A 19389-nucleotide genomic window follows, 5' to 3' on the forward strand; every position below is an offset into this window, starting at 1 on the left:
GGGTGAGGAGAGGCAGGAAGGTAAGTGTGGTTACAAATGGGCAAGAATTGTCAATATCTTGACTGTTGTGGTGGGTACATGAATCTACGCAGGTGATAAAATTGTACGGCACTTAATTCACGACTGAGTACAAGTGAAACTAAAGAAATATGACTGAGATTAGTGAGTTGTATAAATGATAATGCCTTGCTTGTAATATGCAAAATGTACACTCTGCCCGCTTTCCTCAAATGGTAATAAGATATATGTCTTGGTTATGTCTTACAACTGTATGTCAACCTAACTGATCTCAATAGAAATTTCAATTAAAAAATGGGTGAAAACAAATATTTGTAGTTTAGTTGGCAACATTGTGTCAATGCCAATTCCTGGTTTTAAGACCAGAAATGTACAATGGTGTGAAGGGTACTTGTGAGTACATTGTGTTTTTTTTGCAATGTCTTGTGTCTTAAGACATAGTAAACTTCAGAGTAAAGAAAATTACCAATGATAAATTTTATAATGATACAGGATCAATTCATTAAGTGAACACAATTCTAAATGAGTCAACACCTAACAAGAAAATTTCAAAATAGTTAAAAGAAAAAGCTGGTAAATATGAAAGGAGAAATAGACAAATCCACAATTATATATGGAGACCTCAATATTCTTCTTTCAGTAATATACAGAATTATTAGGCAGAATGTCAGCAAAGACACAGAGAAGCTGAACTATGCCATCAACCAACTCGATATAATTGACATTTATGTAGAATATTCCACCTGGTGACAATGAAAATGACAACAGAACAGACCTTCTTTTGAAGGACACATGTAACAGTCACCAAGACAGGACAAACCTCCATGAATTTAAAATAATTAAAATCATATAACATACTTTCAGAGCACAAAAGAATTAAACTAGAAAACAATAGCAGAAAGGAAACAGAAACATCTCTAGGCATTGGAAATTAAACAAAATACTTATAAATGACCCATGGATCAAAGAAGGTGATTCAAGAGAAATTAGAGAAATATTTAAAAGAAAATAGCCCTGCTGGATAGCTCAGTAGGTTTGAGGGTTGTCCCCATACTCCACCCACGGTTGTGTCTAGTACATGGTCGAGGCACATACAGGAGCCAACCAGTAAGAGCATGGAGAGATGAAACAACAAATTGATCTCCCTCTTTCTCAAATAAAAATTTTTTTTTTAATTTTTAAAAATAAAAAACATTTATGTGTATCAGTGGAATTGTTTGTATTAGTGCTTCAAATTATTTTACTTGTTTAAAACTCAGAAAAATTTTAAAAGTCAAATTTACTCTGAAAATAATATTTTAAGAACCTCCAAAATACTGATACATTAAAATGGCAAAGCACAACTCACAGTAACTCTATAAATACTTGTGTTTGCATATGATTTAATTAGGGGAAAACGTCACGTCTTTACGTGTCTGAAAGGGACAATGGAGGTTCAGAAACAACTGCTTTTGAAGTATTTGCAAACGGGATTGTCCTAAGGTTAACAGGACATCGGTTCTTTAAATAAATCTCCTATTCTTGGGCTGAAGGGAGAAAATGTGGAAATCAACTCAACCGGGAGGAGGTGAGAGAACCACAGAAGAACTGACCCGATCATTTTCAGCCAGGCCTCCGCCCTCACCCACCTGTCCTGTTTTAGGCACACCGACAACTCCTCCTTTGGTTTCTGCTTGTTCGTCTTGGCTTTCTATTTCTTACAATTGAAACTATCCTGATACAATCTACCCTGAGCTCTAACAGGCCACCCTACTGTCTCCAAGGACAAAGCTGAGCATCATTGGCCCCAGATTTCTGATGGTGACGTAAAACTTGATATATCGTGGATCGTAAGTATCCAGTGCCTGGAAGTGAAGGTCCAAGAAAAGTAATTGTGGGAGACTGTTTCCTACCTCTAGTAAACATACACCATTTAAGCAAGCAAACCTAAACTCCACGGAGGCCTGAGAAGTATTGGGTGGTACCAAGAGTGCGGTGCGCCTCAAAAGCCTAGTTCCACATCCAAAGTCCTGTTCTGATATGTTCCCCATCTATACCCCTTTCTAATGAAGCTGAAGGGAATTAAAATCAAGTTTTCCTGTTTTCATGCTGTCTGCTCCTGTCACAAAATAAGGGAAATGTATGCTGTTAACTCCTGATGATACATGGCACCGAGAATGTCTTAAATGATAAGACACACACTTCCGTCCATCACTGCTTGAAAAGTAAAGCTGAGCAGAGGTCAGGAGCCAATTACAAAAATCTTACATTCAAACTGCACATTGCACGATTTTGTGTATTTCTAGTAAGTGATCATTTGCTTGAATTAATATCTACGGTTTCTTACAAAAACCCTTTCCTAGCACAATTATGACTAATTGGGGTTGAACTCATTAAAATTTTCAAGTAGTTATTCTATTTATAATAGGTATTCTTCCCCATCAAGTTTAGACATTTCCAGGCACCTTCGATCTGTTCGGCAGTGGTTTGAGGTCACAGTCATTCAGCAGTAGGTAAACTTCCTGACCCCATGGAATTTACATTCTCATGGGCGTGGATTTCCATCGTTTTATCATTGCTAAGGTCCCGATCTTCTTTATTTTTATGGCCTCTATTCTGCGTAGATTTTAGGGAAAGTAGAGGTTCTGACAAACAAACAGAACTACACTTACAGGGTTTCTCTGGGGTGCATGCTCTTAAGAACTGACATTTTAAGCTCTGCTAGAACACTGACCACATTCATGTACAAAAGAGGTTTCTTCCAATGGGATACAGATGACTGAAAAAAACACACACAAAAAACCACCAAAACTCATGCCTGAATTCTTAAAACACAACTTTCTCTGCAGTGTAGATTATCTGCTCCAAGTCTAAGTTCTGAAGAACACTTTTATCACCCTCATCACTTGTAGTGGACGTATCTCCATTATATATACTATGATGAACCTGAAGACTCGAGGTCTGACTGAAGCCTGTCCCTCACACAGCACATCTGCAGGACTTCTCCCCATTGTGCACTTGATGTTCCTAAAGACGTGAAGTGCAGCGAAAGCCCGTACCACATGTCTCACATTCCCATGGCTTCTTCCCAGTGTGAACTTGCTGATGAACTTGAAGACTTGAGATCTGACTGAAGATCTTTCACACGCATTTGTAGGGTTTTGCTCCCGTGTGGATCCTCTGATGACCATGAAGACATGAGTTGTTCATAAAGCCTTTCCCACACTCTTCACATCAGTAAGACTTCTTGGCAGTGTGGACTCGCTCATGGTATTGGAGAGGTCACCTCCAACTGACGCTCTTCCCACACAGCTCATGTGTAGGGTTTGTCTCTTCCATGGATCCGCTGATGGGCTTGAAGATGTGAACTCCGACTGAAGCTCTTCCCACACACGGCACATTTGTAGGGCTTCTCTCCTGTGTGGACTCGCTCATGGTCTTGGAGATGAGAACTCCGTCTGAAGCTCTTCCCACACACGGCACATTTGTAGGGCTTCTCTCCTGTGTGGACTCGCTCATGGTCTTGGAGATGTGAACCCCAACTGAAGCTCTTCCCACACTCGGCGCATTTATAGGGCTTCTCCCTGGTGTGGACGCGCTGATGAGCTTGGAGACTTGAGATTCGACTGAAGCTCTTCCCACACTCGGCACAGTTGAAGGGTTTCTCTCCTGTGTGGATCCTCTGGTGGGCATGAAGACACGAGCTCCACATGAAGCCTTTCCCACACTCATCGCATTTGTAGGTTTTCTCGCCAGTGTGCACACGCTGATGGTACTGAAGCTGGGAGTTCCAACTGAAGCTATCCCCACACACACTGCATCGGTAGGGTTTCTCTCCGGTGTGGACTCGCTGGTGAACTTGAAGATTTGAACTCCGACTGAAGCTCTTATCACACACGGAACATTTGTAGGGCTTCTCTCCCGTGTGGACTCGCTGATGGTCGTGAAGATGTGCACTCCGGCCGAAGCTCTTCCCACACACAGCACATCTGTACAGCGCGTCTCCCGTGTGGACTCGCTGATGGTCTTGAAGCTGTGAACTCTGACTGAAGCCCTTCCCACACACAGCACATTTGTAGGGTTTTTCTCCGGTGTGGATTCGTTGATGAGATTGAAGAGTTGAGGTGTGACTGAAGCTCTTACCACACACAGCACAATTGTAGGGTTTCTCTCCGGTGTGGACACGCTGATGGACTTGAAGCTGTGAACTCCGACTGAAGCACTTACCACACACAGCACATGTGTAGGGTGTGTCTCTTGTGTGGACTCGCTCATGGGCCTGCAGATATGAACTCCGACTTAAGCCCTTCCCACAAACGCCACATTTGTAGGGTTTCTCTCCCGTGTTGACTCTCTGATGAATTTGCAAATGTGCGTTTTCACCAAAGTCCTCACCACCCTCATCATTCCTATTGCATTTCTCTTCTATGGAAACACTCTGACGAGTGCAAAGCATTGAACTATAACTGACACCCTCCCCACACTCACTACAAATATGGGGTTCTGCTCCTAGGTGCAACTCCTGGCGAACTTCAGGACTGGACCCACGGCCTTTTCTATTCTCATCAGAGGTTTGCTTTCCTGAGCTGATCACACTATGATGGAGTGATTTCTTCATGGAGTCTTTTCCACAATTCTTGTGGCTACAAGACTTCACACCTTTCTGTCCTTCCTGATCATCATCGTGGTCGTGAGAGGTCCTTCTCACATCACAACGATCACACTTGTACAGTTTACATCTTCCATCATTCTGCTGGCACCTCTTCTGATAATTCTGTGACTCTCTGAGGTACATTTTCTTCCAGAAATTCCGGTTGGTCTTAATTGGAAACTCTTGACTTTTGATACTATTAGAACTTTTAACTTTCCCTGGAAACTTTATGGCACAGTTCTCATCTTCAGAAACGTGAGTAGATTCTCCAGCCCACAAATGAAAGGAGGAATCACCTTGTTTGGGCAAATTAGACATCTTGCCTTGCAGATTTTTTATCATGTCTTGACTTCTGGTTAACTTACTTATAAGCTGTTCCCATATTTGCCAGCACACAAGGTCTTCATGGAAAAGATACTTTAACCCAACTTCTTGAAGAGTTTCTATCTCATTTTGATTCCAGTGTCCTGGAAGGATAAAGAGAATTCAGAAATGAAAATGAAGACAAACGAATGTCTGCTCAAAGATTAAAATATTTCTCAGTTCAACTACTTTGGGAGACCATATTGAATCAGCTGGAGATTGTCATTGGCTTTTACATGCCTATGAAAACAACGATGTGATGAATAGGCACCTAGCTGCTAAGTGTTAAGGAGAATTGTTTGGAACAAGACGTACATATGAGGTCAAAATGAGAAATACGTGGCTATAGATCAGGGATTTTCTCAGCAAAAGGGAAAATATATAATAGTCAATTGGGGAACATTATAACTGGAAGAAGCTAGAAAATTCATCCCCATAACTGTCACATCTCATGGGAGTAAAAATCCTATAACTGTTGCCACTTAATTTGGCTGAATTTAATGAAAAATGTAAATAGCTAATATTATCTTCCATGCTTTGTACATATGTATTTGCACATATGAGAAGGTGCCCTGGTAGTCAACATACAGATGGTTCCCAATGATCCCGCCTCCTCACATCCATATCCTATCAAATCCCTTCCCACAATGCATCGGGATTGGTCTGTGAAGGCAATAGAATATGGCAGAAGTGAAAGGCTGTCACTTCCAAGGTTAGGTCATAGAAGACACTGTGGTTTCTGCCTTCCACTCTCTCAGGGGTAAGCAGCTGGGGGAAACCAGCTGCCATGTTTTGAGGTCGCTCAGGAGCTCAAGGGAGAGGCCCATGGCAAGGAACTGAGACCTTCTGTCAACAACCATGTAAATGAGTCCATCTGGGAACTCAATACTTCAGTCCCATTAAGCCTTCAAAAGCCTGAAGCTCTGCTGGATTCCTTGACAGAAACTTTATGAGATCCTGACCCATTTCATACAATTATGCTTCCTCCAGATTCTTGACTCACAGAAGTATAAACTAGAGGCCTGATGCACAAAATTTTCATTTGGAAAGTTGCCTGGAAGGACATCTGGAAGGTTGTTCGGCTGTCCGGTCTAATTAGTATATTACACTTTTATTATTATAGATGCTTGTTGTAATCTGCTAAGTTTAAGAGTAGTTTGTGATACAGGTATACAAGTACCATAAAAGTGATAATTAGGTTAGAAATTCATCAGAAGAGTAGTAATGTTCTGAGATAATCATTTCACCACACTGTTTTTCTCTCCACTGTGAGCTATCTCCAGGAGGAGTGAAAACAATGAGATCCAACTACCACCATTCTCAGTGAGCTTTTGTTTATAAGGGAGAAGAAACCCTTTAGTTTGTGTATCTGTGGAGGGAAAACAGACCTGTTAGGACATTCTTCATGGGTGGAACAGGGCAACTAGATGGATAAAATGTAAAATCTTGGGATATTTTGATGTTGCCAAGAAGAACTTAAAAAAATAATACATACATATATATATATATATATACACATACATACATACATATATATATGTATACACACACACACACACACACATTTATTGTTTTCAGACAGGTAGGAAGAGGGAGAGAGAAATAGAAACATCAATGATGAGAATAACCACTGAACCACTGACTCCTGCATGCCCTCTACCAGGGATTGAGCCTGGAACCAGGGCATGTGCCCCTGACCGGAATCGAACCTGGGACCTTTCAGTCCACAGGCCGACGCTCTATCCACTGAGCCAAACCGGCCAGGGCCAAAAAGAACGTTTAATAAGGGAGATGGAGTTGAATATGCTATAAGATTTGTTCAGCTTCCTGAGAGGTGTATCAGTTTGTCAAAATTCATCAAATCGAGTGCTTAGGTGTGCATATGGAGATGCTACCTCAATAAAAAGAAGTTAAACCAATAAGAAGTTAAACCAAAAAGAAGTTAAACCATTTCAGTCCCTGAAAATTCAGAGGCATAAGTTTATAACCTAGGCAGTTTTCTGTATATCATATATAATAAAAGGCTAACAAGCAAATCCAAACGGTAGAATGACCGGTTGCTGTGACATGTACAGACCACCTGGGTGCAGACCCTCGATTTAGGAGCTGCCCCCTGGTGGTCAGAGTGCTCCCACGGGGGGCACTGCTCAGCCAGTGCCCGGGCTCACAGCTGGCGAGGGCAGTGGCAGTGTTCAGGATGTCCGACTGATGGACATCCCCGAGGAGTCTTGGACTGCGAGAGGGTGCAGGCTGGGCCGAGTGTCCTCTCCCAAGGGCACAAATTTTGTGCACCGGGCCTCTCGTATTTCAATAAAATGTTAGCCCCAAATTTAAAAATAATAGTAAAGATTTGTTCAAGAAGGCAAAGCAGTCCTGCCTGGGTAGCTCAATACACCACAGTTGTGGGTTTGAATCTTGGTGAGGACACATGCAAGAATCAACCACTGAATGCCTAAACAAGGGGAACAGAAAATCAATGGTTTTCTTCCTCTCTTCTCTCCCTCTTCCTTCCTCTATGAAAGCCATAAAAATATGTTAAAAAAAAAAAAAAAAAAAAAAAGATGAATGAAGGAAGAAGGAAGTGAAGGGGAGGGGAGGGAAGTGGGAGAGAGGGTGGCAGGCAGGGAGGATGTCACTGGGCAAGCGGATGGGCCACTGCTCACCATGATCTACTCTGATTCTGGTTACACTGCCTGAGGTTCCGACAAGGAGCGGTGCTGTCTTTATTCTATGTTGTTCACTACAATAGAGATGTCACCCACCCCCTGAATTTAAACCCTGCCAAGGTGTCGCTACTGCAATTAAAAAAAAAAAAAAAAAAAAAAAAAAGGAAAGGCACAGACAGGGTATCTCACAGGACTTGGGACACTGAGATGCCAGGTTTGGGGCACATTTCAGGAGTCCCAAAGTCTTAAACATTTGAAATCAAAGTGCTCCTGGGAGCTGACGTTCCATCACAGGGCCCCGTCCTCACCCACGGAGACCAGGTTCCGGAAGTTCTCCAGCGTCACGTCCCGGTACAGCTTCCTCTGGGCAGCGTCCAGCAGCCCCAGCTCCTCCTCCGTGAAGACCACAGCCACGTCCTGGAAGGTCACCGCCTCCTACGGCACCGAACACAGGAAACCTCGGCTTTACGACCAGCGGCCACGGGGAGAGGGCAGCCCTGAGGGGCAGCCCTGAGGGGCAGAGGGGACGGGGGACGGGGGACGGGGGGAGTTGTCCTGGATTCTGCCGGCTCCGAGTCTCCTTTATGTAGTTCCCCCTCATCTCAACCCGGCATGTCAGTGTCATACACTGATTTCCCCCGTCCAAAGGGTGTGCAATGACAACCAACCCCTGTTTATTTACTTGGTGTCACCTGTGAGTAGGAAGGAAAGATTCCTCCGAGACTTTACCTGTGGTGATGGTGCAGGGGTTTCATGAGAGGATGAATAAATTAAACCTTTATGTGAAAAAAAAAATACACAAAAACCTTAACCCACATAAATACATAGGAATAGGAAACTTTTTAAGAAACATTAATTTGCCGGGCCCGGTTTAGCTCAATGGATAGAGCGTCGGCTAGGGACTGAAGGGACCCGGGTTCGATTCCGGTCAAGGGCATGTACCTTGGTTGCGGGCATATCCCCAGTAGGGGGTGTGCAAGAGGCAACTGATCGATGACTCTCTCTCATCGATGTTTCTAACTCTCTATCTCTCTCCCTTCCTCTCTGTACAAAATCAATAAAATATATTTTAAAACAAAATTAAAAAAAAAAAAAAAAAAAAAAGAAACATTAATTTGCCGAAACCGGTTTGGCTCACTGGTAGAGCATCGGTCTGTGGACTGAAGGGTCCCGGGTTCGATTCTGGTCAAGGGCATGTACCTTGTTGCGGGTGCATCCCCGGTGGGGGGTGTGCAGGAGGCAGCTGATCGATGTTTCTCTCTTATCAATGTTTCTGGCTCTCTATCCCTCTCTCTTCCTCTCTGTAAAAAATCAATAAAATATATTTTTTTAAAAAAAGAAAGAAAAGAAACATTAATTTATCGAAATATGATGTAGTCATTAAAAATGCAGGGGAGAGAGCCCTAACCGGTTTGGCTCAGTGGATAGAGCGTCGGTCTGCGGACTTAAGGGTCCCGGGTTCGATTCCGGTCAGGGGCATGTACATTGGTTGCGGGCACATCCCCAGTGGAGGGGGGTGCAGGAGGCAGCTGATTGATGTTTCTCTCTCATCAACGTTTCTAACTCTCCCTCTCTGTAAAAAATCAGTAAGATATATTTTTAAAATGCAGGGGAGAGAAACTCCTGATTCTGGCTACAACAGGGGAACTGGTGCTGAGCATTCCCTCTTCTCACAAGTAAGTAGGAAACACAGGGACAAAACATATGAACTGTTTTCAACATTGAAGCACACTCCTTTAATCCCTGAAATCAAGGAAACAAATGAGATGAGCCCTATGATCACTGTCAATTTCTGCTTATATATAATTTAAAAAATGTTTTATTGATTTCAGAGAAGAAGGGCGAGAGAGAGGGAGACGGAGAGAGAGAGAGGGAGAGAGAGAAAGAAAGAAACATCAATAATGAGAGAGAACCATTCATAGGCTGCCTCCTGCACACCCTGGGGATCGAGCCTGCAGCCCAGGCCTGTGCCCTGACCAGGAATCGAACTGTGACCCCCTGGTTCCTAGGTTGACGCTCGACCAGCCACGCGGGCCGGGCTGCCTGCAGACAATGTCTGAGCTGCAGGTGCAGGACGGGGGAGCCTCGCGGAGCCTCTCAGACTGGGAGGCAGCCATTGGAGAACGGGGAGGCAACCATCGGAGGACGGGGAGGCAGCCATCAGAACGGGGAGGCAGCCATCAGAACGGGGAGGCAGCCATCGGAGAACGGGGAGGCAGCCATCAGAACGGGGAGGCAGCCATCAGAACGGGGAGGCAGCCATCGGAGAACGGGGAGGCAGCCATCAGAGAACGGGGAGGCAGCCATCGGAGAACGGGGAGGCAGCCATCGGAGGACGGGGAGGCAGCCATCGGAGAACGGGGAGGCAGCCATCAGAGAACGGGGAGGCGGCCATCAGAACGGGGAGGCAGCCATCGGAGAACGGGGAGGCAGCCATCAGAACGGGGAGGCAGCCATCGGAGAACGGGGAGGCAGCCATCGGAGAACAGGGAGGCAGCCATCGGAGGACGGGGAGGCAGCCATCAGAACGGGGAGGCAGCCATCGGAGGACGGGGAGGCAGCCATCGGAGAACGGGGAGGCAGCCATCAGAACGGGGAGGCAGCCATCGGAGGACGGGGAGGCAGCCATCAGAACGGGGAGGCAGCCATCGGAGAACGGGGAGGCAGCCATCGGAGGACGGGGAGGCAGCCATCGGAGGACAGGGAGGCAGCCATCAGAACGAGGAGGCAGCCATCGGAGGACGGGGAGGCAGCCATCGGAGGACGGGGAGGCAGCCATCGGAGGACGGGGAGGCAGCCATCGGAGAACGGGGAGGCAGCCATCGGAACGGGGAGGCAGCCATCGGAGGACGGGGAGGCAGCCATCGGAGGACGGGGAGGCAGCCATCGGAGGACGGGGAGGCAGCCATCAGAGAACGGGGAGGCAGCCATCGGAACGGGGAGGCAGCCATCGGAGAACGGGGAGGCAGCCATCAGAACAGGGAGGCCACGGGAGCTGGAGATCCCGGGCGGGCTCCAGGCGGAGGGGAGCTGTGCGGAGGAGGAGCCCTCTGACTGCACACGCACCCTGCACCCCTGTGAGCCCGCCCCCAAGACAACCGGACGGGCACAGGCTGGGGAAGCACCGGCCGCCAGGAGCGGCCGGGGAGCCACGGGCTGAGGGGAGCCCAGAGCCCAGAGCCCAGGAGGACTCAGAGGTGAATTCCAAACAGCCATGTGGAAAGCCCTCACTGGTACTAGCCCTTCAGCAGCAGCCCCTGCAGGACCAGCTTGCTTTATTTATTTATTTATTGTTGATTTTTTACAGAGAGGAAGGCAGAGAGAGAGAGCTATCGATAGAAACATCGATGAGAGAGAAACATCGACCAGCTGCCCCTTGCACATCCCCGACTGGGGATGTGCCCGCAACCAAGGTACATGCCCTTGACCGGAATCGAACCTGGGACCTTTCAGTCCGCAGGCCGACGCTCTACCACTGAGCCAAACCGGTTTCGGCAGGACCAGCTTTAGTAAAAGGGCTAAGCTGCCTCTGGAAGGGAGGATCTCAACAGCGGTGCTCCTGCGTGGACACCTGTTTGTGTGGCGGGGGGTGGGGTTGTCCTGGACATGGCAGGACGTTCTGCAGCATCCCCTGCTTCTGTCTAGTAGCTGCCAGTGTACCCACCCCTCTAGTCATGACAGTGAGAAATCTCTACAGAATGGCCACATGTCCCACGGTGGGGCACACCCACGGAATTTGAGAATCACTGCTCTAGGGCAGGGGTCGGCAAACTCATTCATCAACGGAGCCAAATATCAACAGCACAACGATTGAAATTTGTCTTGAGAGCCGCATTTTTTAAACTTAAAACTATACAGGTAGGTGCACGGTTATTAACTTAATGAGGGTACTCCTAAGCTGGCCCTTTGCTAAAAACTCAAGGGGCCCAAGAGCCGCATGTGGCTCGCAAGCCGAGGTTTGCAGACCACTGCTCTAGAATAAAGGTCACTCTAGAGTCTAGACTCACCCTAACAAAGCTTAAAAATAAGGCTCAAAGGAATCAAACTGGCCGAAACCGGTTTGGCTCAGTGGATAGAGCATCGGCCTGCGGACTGAAAGGTCCCAGGTTCGATTCCGGTCAGGGGCATGTACCTTGGTTGCAGGCACATCCCCAGTTGGGGGGGGGGGGGTGTGCAGGAGGCAGCTGATTGATGTTTCTCTCTCATCAATGTTTCTAACTCTCTATCCTTCTCCCTTCCTCTCTGTAAAAAATCAATAAAATATATTAAAAAAAAAAAAGAAAAGAATCAAACTGAACCAATGGAACACACAACCATCTGAGCATAAATAGAAATGGAGTTTTACAAAATTAGACACTCATTCATGATAAAAACTCCAAGTAGAAACTTCCCAACCCCAATAAAGGCATCTACAAAAACCCATCAGATAATGGCGAGACTGAATGCCTTCTCCCCGATATTAGGAGCAAGCGAGGCTGCACCCTCTGGCAGTCCGCGCCCCTCAGGGATGTCTGCCCGCTGGCTTCCGGTCGGACATCCCCCGGGGGTCCTCAGCCTGCTGCAGAGGCAGGAGTGAGCCCAGCTCCTGTGCGAGCACACTGACCACCAGGGGGAGCTCCTGCGCTGAGCGTCTGCCCTCTGGTGGTCAGTGAGCATCATAGCGACTAGTTGTTCCACCGTTCGGTCAATTTGCATATGAGGGTTTTATTATATCGGATACAGCATAGGGGAAAACAGCTGACGTAGCAGTGTAGTAATGTGGCTTTTAAAACTTTTTTTTTTTTTATATATCTATGAATCTGTGCACCATTTATTTGTGAAATGAAGACGGTAAAATAAAACCAAAACAAAAAACAGAACCCATATAAAAGGCCAGCTGGTTACACCCGTCTTCCATCCTTCCCAAGGGAGAGGAAGATGCTGTGTCTAACCTCTGAGAAGAGACCTTTAAGAGATCAAATCAAAACTCCACTCACCTGGGACGCGGCCATTTCCTCCTGCACCTGGAGAAGCACGGAACCCTGGGAAGGCAGAGGTGGCAAAGGAGAGAGAAGCCATGAGACGCGGGCCGGCACACGGGGCCGCTCTGGGTGAATTTTAAAGGGATCCTCCTGTGGCCCCTAGCAGTGCCTCTCAGCCAGGGGCCCGGGGCCGGGAACGCCTGCCCGGCTCCACGCAGTAAGGCCAGCGAGTCCCTGACGCTCCAAGGGTCAGCACTCCCATCCGGGTACCGTGGGAATGAAGGGCACTGGGATGTACTGGCCATGACAATGGAAGCAGACTCGGAGGCCAAAAGGCCTGGGTGGGGCCTATCGCCAGGACCCCACTATTGATCCTTCTCACCCACTAGCTTTTTGTGCCTGTTCCACACCTGTTATCACAGTGTCTGGGACTGGCTGATATTCAATACATTCTATAGCTACGCTTGCTACCTGCTATCCTCCTGGGCTCACAGCTTTGTCAATAATTCAAATTTTGAATTTAAACTTAAAACTATACAGGTAGGTGCACGGTTATTAACTTAATGAGGGTACTCCTAAGGTAGGTGCACGGTTATTAACTTAATGAGGGTAGGTGCACGGTTATTAACAGCTGGTCGATGATTCTCTCTCACTGATGTTTCTAACTCTCTGTCCCTCTCCCTTCCTCTCTGTGAAAAATCAATAGAAATATATATATATTTTTTTAAATAATTCAAATAAGCATGCAATACCTGATAGCTACTCATGTTCATGGGCCTTCCTACCTCAGGCAGAAGCAGTGTAGTCGGGAGAGAGCAATGCATCCACCTCTCAAAGCCTGGAAGCAATACCCATCCCTGAGGCCCAGTTCCCTGCTCTGCCTCTTCCGGTGGCTGCACTCCTCTGCTCTGCTCCGTAATGGAGCTTTGCAAGGAGACCTGACATGTCACAGTGTTAAGCGAGAGAGAGCAAGCAGGTGGGGCCTGGGTGCCGGGCCCTGCTCCCCTGCCTGCTCCCCTGCCTGCTGCCTGCCAGCGCTCTGAGAAGCCTCCCACCACCGGGAGATCAGGAGCACTTCTTTTCATCCTTAGATTCTAGCGTAGAATAAATACTCTGAACCCACGGGATCAAAGACTGACTAAAGGCACACCCCGCTGGGCACCGAGAAGGACTGGGTTAGTCAGTGTCTGAGGTTCCTCTGAGCTGAGCGATCCTGAGCCTGTAGCTCCCACATGGGGGGAGGAGAGGATGGCCTCCATTTCCCAATGCCTCTCTCTGGGTCTCTGATTTTACCGGCTTTGCTCAAACAACATCAAGGTCACCTGCAAAAGTGACACATGCATAAAAGGGTCAATCCTGGGCTTCAGAAGGCAAAGCCTACTGATTTAATGTTAAAAGTGATGCTCTGATGGATCTTACACGAGGTGTTTACTGAAATGTCCTTCTCCTCAAAGCGTCCTTCCAGGGCCCCCCCCACCCCCCCACTCCCGTCCCTCTTCCATTCCCTCCCTTTCTATGTCAGTGCCACTCCTTTCTAACTTACTCCTGTATGTTCTTATTTACCTTCCTTGTATTTATCCATCTTTTTAATAAAGCCCCATTGTTTTGGTCACTACTTTCTCTAGTTCATTGGCATGTAGCAGGCACTCAAAACAGATCTGTTAAAAAATAAAATAAGCCAAAACCGGTTTGGCTCAGTGGATAGAGCGTCGGCCTGCAGACTGAAAGGTCCCAGGTTTGATTCTGGTCAAGGGCATGTACCTTGGTTGCAGGCCCATCCCCAGTAGGAGGTGTGCAAGAGGCCGCTGATGGATGTTTCTAACTCTCTATCCCTCTCTCTTCTCTCTGTAAAAAAGCAATAAAATATATATTTTTAAAAATAAATAAAATAGCCAAAACCGGTTTGGCTCAGTGGATAGAGCGTTGGCCTTCGGACTGAGAGGTCCCAGGTTCGATTCCAGTCAAGGGCATGTACCTGGGTTGTGGGCACATCCCCAGTAGGGGGTGTGCAAGAGGCCGCTGATGGATGTTTCTAACTCTCTATCCCTCTCTCTTCCTCTTTGTAAAAAAAAATAATAAAAAAATATATATGTTTTTTTTCTATTTTATTGATTTTTAACAGAGAGAAAGGGAGAGAGATAGAGAGTTAGAAACATCGACGAGAGAGAAACATCGACCAGCTGCCTCTTGCACACCCCTACCGGGGATGTGCCCGCAACCAATGCACATGCCCTTGACCGGAATCGAACCTGGGACCTTTCAGTCCGCAGACCGACGCTCTACCACTGAGCCAAACCGGCTTTGGCTAAAATATATTTTTTTAAAATAAATAATAAATAAAATAATGAATGACTTAATCTATAGCTGATTAAGTCACATTATCACATTAGCTGAGAGCCTCCTTACTAATCCCCAGAATTAACTCATCCATTCAACAAATCCTTATTGAATGAGGGCCCGGCACATTCAAATTCCTGGTCCCATGAAGCTGATATCACACTAGAGTAGGGGTGTCGAACTCAATCAGAGAAGGGGCCAAAATCTAAAATCCAGCCTAAATCGCGGGCCGAATGGTTTACTGAACAGTCATAAACTGTCATTGTGATGGAAACGCAGTGGAGTGCAGTGATGACAGCGCGGTGCGGGCCACATTGCAAGGCCTGGCGGGACGGATTTGGCCCGCGGGCCTTGTGTTTGACACATGTGCACTAGAGGAAGCAGGTAGGAAACATAACTATAGAATGTAGCTCCTGATTACCAGGTGAGGACTTGGGAATCGTTCATGTCTCCTCTCCCTTGACCTCCGTATATTTATAATAATCCAACATATACCCTCTGGACTCCATGTGTGGAGCTGGCAATAAGACACCAAAGCAAAAGTAAAGAGAAGGGAGGACTACACAACAAGATGGACAAAGGGTTGGCAGCCGCTGAAGGCTGTGCTGGCTCCGGGGGATTCACGGGTATGTTATTTCTCCCCACTCGTGTTTGAAAAGGTTCATGATCACAAGAGACCAAAGCACTATGACTAGGACAATGTTTGAGACGCAGAGGAAAAATAAATACACACAGAAACGACTGAAGAGAAACACATTCACATCCCTATCGCTATTGCTACACCTGGGATTACGGATAATGTTTGGCTTCCTTCAGCTATTTTTCAAATCCTCACACATGAACTCTATAGTCAGAATGTGAGCATAATGCCGTATTACATAACAAGGAATTAATTAAATGAGCACAGACTTCAAGGGCCCTAAGGTCCTAAATTATTTCCACTGACCCTCCCTCCCTCAGTCCCCAGGATTACCGTTGCTTAGGGCTGAAGGGGAGGATGGCAGGAAGGTCCAGACCAGGCTGCTGGGCTCACATTCTCAGTTCTGTGTCTTCCCTATTCCCTCAAACTCTCCACCTACCAGCGTTCTTTGTTATGAGATTAAACTAATTAAAGCAAATAAAACCCATGGAAGACTGTCACTCAACAGGTTAAATATTGTTACTCGTTCATCAGCACTTGTCTCATCCAAGCTCCCCTACACTCTTTAAATGCTTGAACGTTTGCCCAATAGAAAAAAAAAAACACTTGCTAACACCCAGCTTGTTAAATTTTCCCACGTTGGCACAACGTTCCCAGAAGCCAGAGATCACTCCTCCTCCCCTCTGCGCCCGCTCTGAGAAGTCAGGCTGAGAGGAAGGAGGCTGGAAGGTATTACAATTGTGTGTCTGGCCCAGGATGAGTCACGGAGGACATCCTCCAGGCACCAGCTGGGAGGACCCACTTCCTCCTTTAACCAAAGGTCGGGGGTCGTTAGCAATCAGGAAGGGCTGCGCTCCGCGGGGGCAGACGGGGGCCATGGGCTGCCTCTGGCGCTCAGGCTCATCACAGAAGCTTTCAGGGATGAGTGCTTCTCCAACAGAAATAATTCTATATAATAAAGAGGTAATATGCAAATTGACAAGATGGCTGCCTAAGGCCAGCAGGGGGGTTAGGGAGGGATGACCAAACAACTGAACAGCAAGCTGTGTGGGGCAACCAGGCCGGCAGGGGGGGAGGGGGGCATACCTTTGGGGGCGGCCAGGTTGGCAGGGGGGCTGTTAGGGGTAAACTGGCTGGCAGTGGTGGGTTGGGCTGGGGCAGCTAGGGGAGACCAGGCTGGCACACAGAAGCAGTGAAGGGCAATTAGGCCAGCGGGGCAAGGGGGAGCAGTTAGGGGCGATCAGGCAGGCAGGCAGATGAGTGATTAGGAGCCAGTGGTCCAAGATTGTGAGAGGGATGTCCGACTTCACTAGGATCGGGTCTAAACCGGGGGTTGGACATCCCCGAGGGTCCCACATGGGAGAGGGAGCAGGCTGGGCTCAGGGGGACCACCCGCACCCCGTTCACGAAATTCCTTAGATAACATCTAAGCATTTTTACATTTTTTTACTTCCCCTAAATCTCTCAACACCCCTCCTAGGGAGGCACTCCGAGGTGGGATAGTAGGGGGAGGGTAGGGAAACTCCTCAGCAAGTGGAATGGGGTTACAGAGAGAAACCTCAACAAACTGCACCGAAAGGGCCATATGCTCACCTGACAAGCTCAGGGGAGGCCCACGTGGCAGCCTTACAAACCCAGAGACCTAAAGTAACCACAAGGGAGGGTCTGAAATTAAAACTTTAAAAAAATGTTTGTTTGTTTTTTAATTTCAGAGAGGAAGGAAGAGGGGGGGAGAGAGAAAGAGGGAGGGAGGGAGAGAGAGAAAGAAACATCAATGCTGCCAAAACCGGTTTGGCTCAGTGGTAGAGCATCGGTCTGGGGACTGAAAGGTCCCGGGTTTGATTCCGGTCAGGGGCATGTACATTGGTTGCGGGCACATCCCCCGTGGGGGGTGTGCAGGAGGCAGCTGGTCGGTGTTTCTCTCTCATTGACTTTTCTAGCTCTCTATCTCTCTCCCTTCCTCCCTGTAAAAAATCAATAATATATATATATATATATATTTTTTTTTTTTTTAAATATATTTTTATTGATTTTTTTACAGAGAGGAAGGGAGAGAGATAGAGAGCTAGAAACGTCGATGAGAGAAACACCGACCAGCTGCCTCCTGCACACCCCCCACCGGGGATGTGCCCGCAACCAATGTACATGCCCCTGACCGGAATCGAACCTGTGAGCAATAAAGTATATATTTAATAAAAAATAAATAAAAAAAACATCAATGCTTACAGAGAATCATTGATCGGCTGCCTCCTACTGGGGATCAAGCCAGAAACCTGGGCATGTGCCTTGGAATCAAACCTGGACCCTTCAGTTCATAGGCTGATGCTCTATTCAAAGAGCCAAACCAGCTAGGGCTGAAATTAAAACTTTTTAACTAAAAGCACTTTATGGCTTGTGCTAGGCTAGAATCTCTCCTGACAAAATCTATCTTTACCGTAGCAGGGTCTAAGGTAGCAGGGTCTAAGTTACCCTTTGAAATGCCAGGGTAACTTCCCTTTTTCCAGACCGGCAGGGTTCAGCCAATGCACCTGAGCAGAGACGACAAATCCTCACGGTTATTTTTATCCGGTTAATTGCTGACTGGTATTTATCCTGTACCCACCTATGAAAAGACGTGTCTATTGTTTACTGGTTTCCCGCCTTGCTTTCTCTCACCTCCGCAATCCATCCCCAAGGCATTTCATGCAACCCACCTGCATCTTCTCCTGGTTGTAATGCAGTAATTAAGGTGCAAAAAACTGGCGTCCTCGGGAGCAAAACCTCAAGCCGTTGAGATCTGCTTCCTGACAGTTGTTGCTAGTTTGGCTCAGAAACGTATATTCTCTATAAGTGTGAGTTTTTCTTTTGTTGATAAAACTGATACCAGGATGTACAGCCAGACAGAGGTCGCCCAGGTGTTAAGAGGGCCGTTCATGGGTTAGCCCTCCCCCCTGACCTTCCCTCTCTACAGAGAACATACAGGATTCAGTTGTCCTTCAGCTCCAGGCCCAGAAAAGCTGCAAAACCAAGGAGGCCAGGCAGGGCCGGCTGCAGTGACGAATGCCCCAGGCCGGCGCTGGCCTGTCAGTGGAGACCCAACCCTGACAGGGCACAGCTGGAAAGCGGAGGAATATTCTAATGAGACCCCCAGCGAGGAACCTCTCCCCCCCCCCCCACCCCCCTAAAAATCCCGCCTCTGGGCACAGCTGAAGCCCCTCCGCAGAAAGGAAGCCAGCCACACCTTGTGTCTGGCATGGATTTTTTATTCTTTCTCCTGAACTCGTAACGGTCCGCAGCATTCATAAACAGATTCCTAAGATAACCTCCACTCCTGCTGTGAAACCTACCCCCCACCCCAAACCCCCTCCCTCCCTCCCTCCTCCCTCAGGAAGCCACGAACCCACAGCCTGGCTGGCTGGGGGGGTGGCTGGCCGGTCCGCATCCAGTGCCACCAGGATGCACTGCATGCACGCTAAGGTGGGAGCAATGGAGCAATGAAATAACGCTTCAAAGGTGCCGTCAGGAGGCGGCAGGGCGAGCAGAAGGGAGGCGAGGGGACCGGGCCCAGAGACCTCAACCCTAGGACCCCGGCCGGCCGGCCCCCACCTCCATCCCAGGAGCAGGCACAGACCTGGGCACCGGCTTCCACTCCTCCGAGCGAGACGGCCCCCAGGCCCCGCGCCCGGGCCCCGCGCCCAGGCCCCGCGCCCGGGCAGGCCGGGGAGGCCCGAGGCTCCCGCTCACTCACCTCCGGACAGAAGGCACCGCAACCGTCCCGCGTCCTCCGCACCATCC

At 47.9% G+C, this 19389-nt stretch overlaps 1 protein-coding gene across 1 annotated transcript; it reads right to left on the minus strand.

Moving 5' to 3' along the window:
- Positions 1-3004: 3004 nt before the first annotated feature.
- On the minus strand, positions 3005-19389 carry LOC118713951 (zinc finger protein 233). Its single transcript, XM_036428774.2, has 4 exons — positions 19343-19389; positions 12654-12698; positions 7986-8112; positions 3005-5115 (listed from the first exon to the last, which is right to left on the minus strand). The coding sequence occupies exons 1-4, from the start codon at positions 19385-19387 to the stop codon at positions 3311-3313; spliced, it is 2022 nt and encodes a 673-aa protein (XP_036284667.2). The 5' UTR covers positions 19388-19389; the 3' UTR covers positions 3005-3310.

The sequence above is a fragment of the Pipistrellus kuhlii genome, unplaced genomic scaffold, assembly GCF_014108245.1.
Source record: "Pipistrellus kuhlii isolate mPipKuh1 unplaced genomic scaffold, mPipKuh1.p scaffold_m20_p_90, whole genome shotgun sequence".
In the NCBI taxonomy this organism is placed as follows: domain Eukaryota; kingdom Metazoa; phylum Chordata; class Mammalia; order Chiroptera; family Vespertilionidae; genus Pipistrellus; species Pipistrellus kuhlii.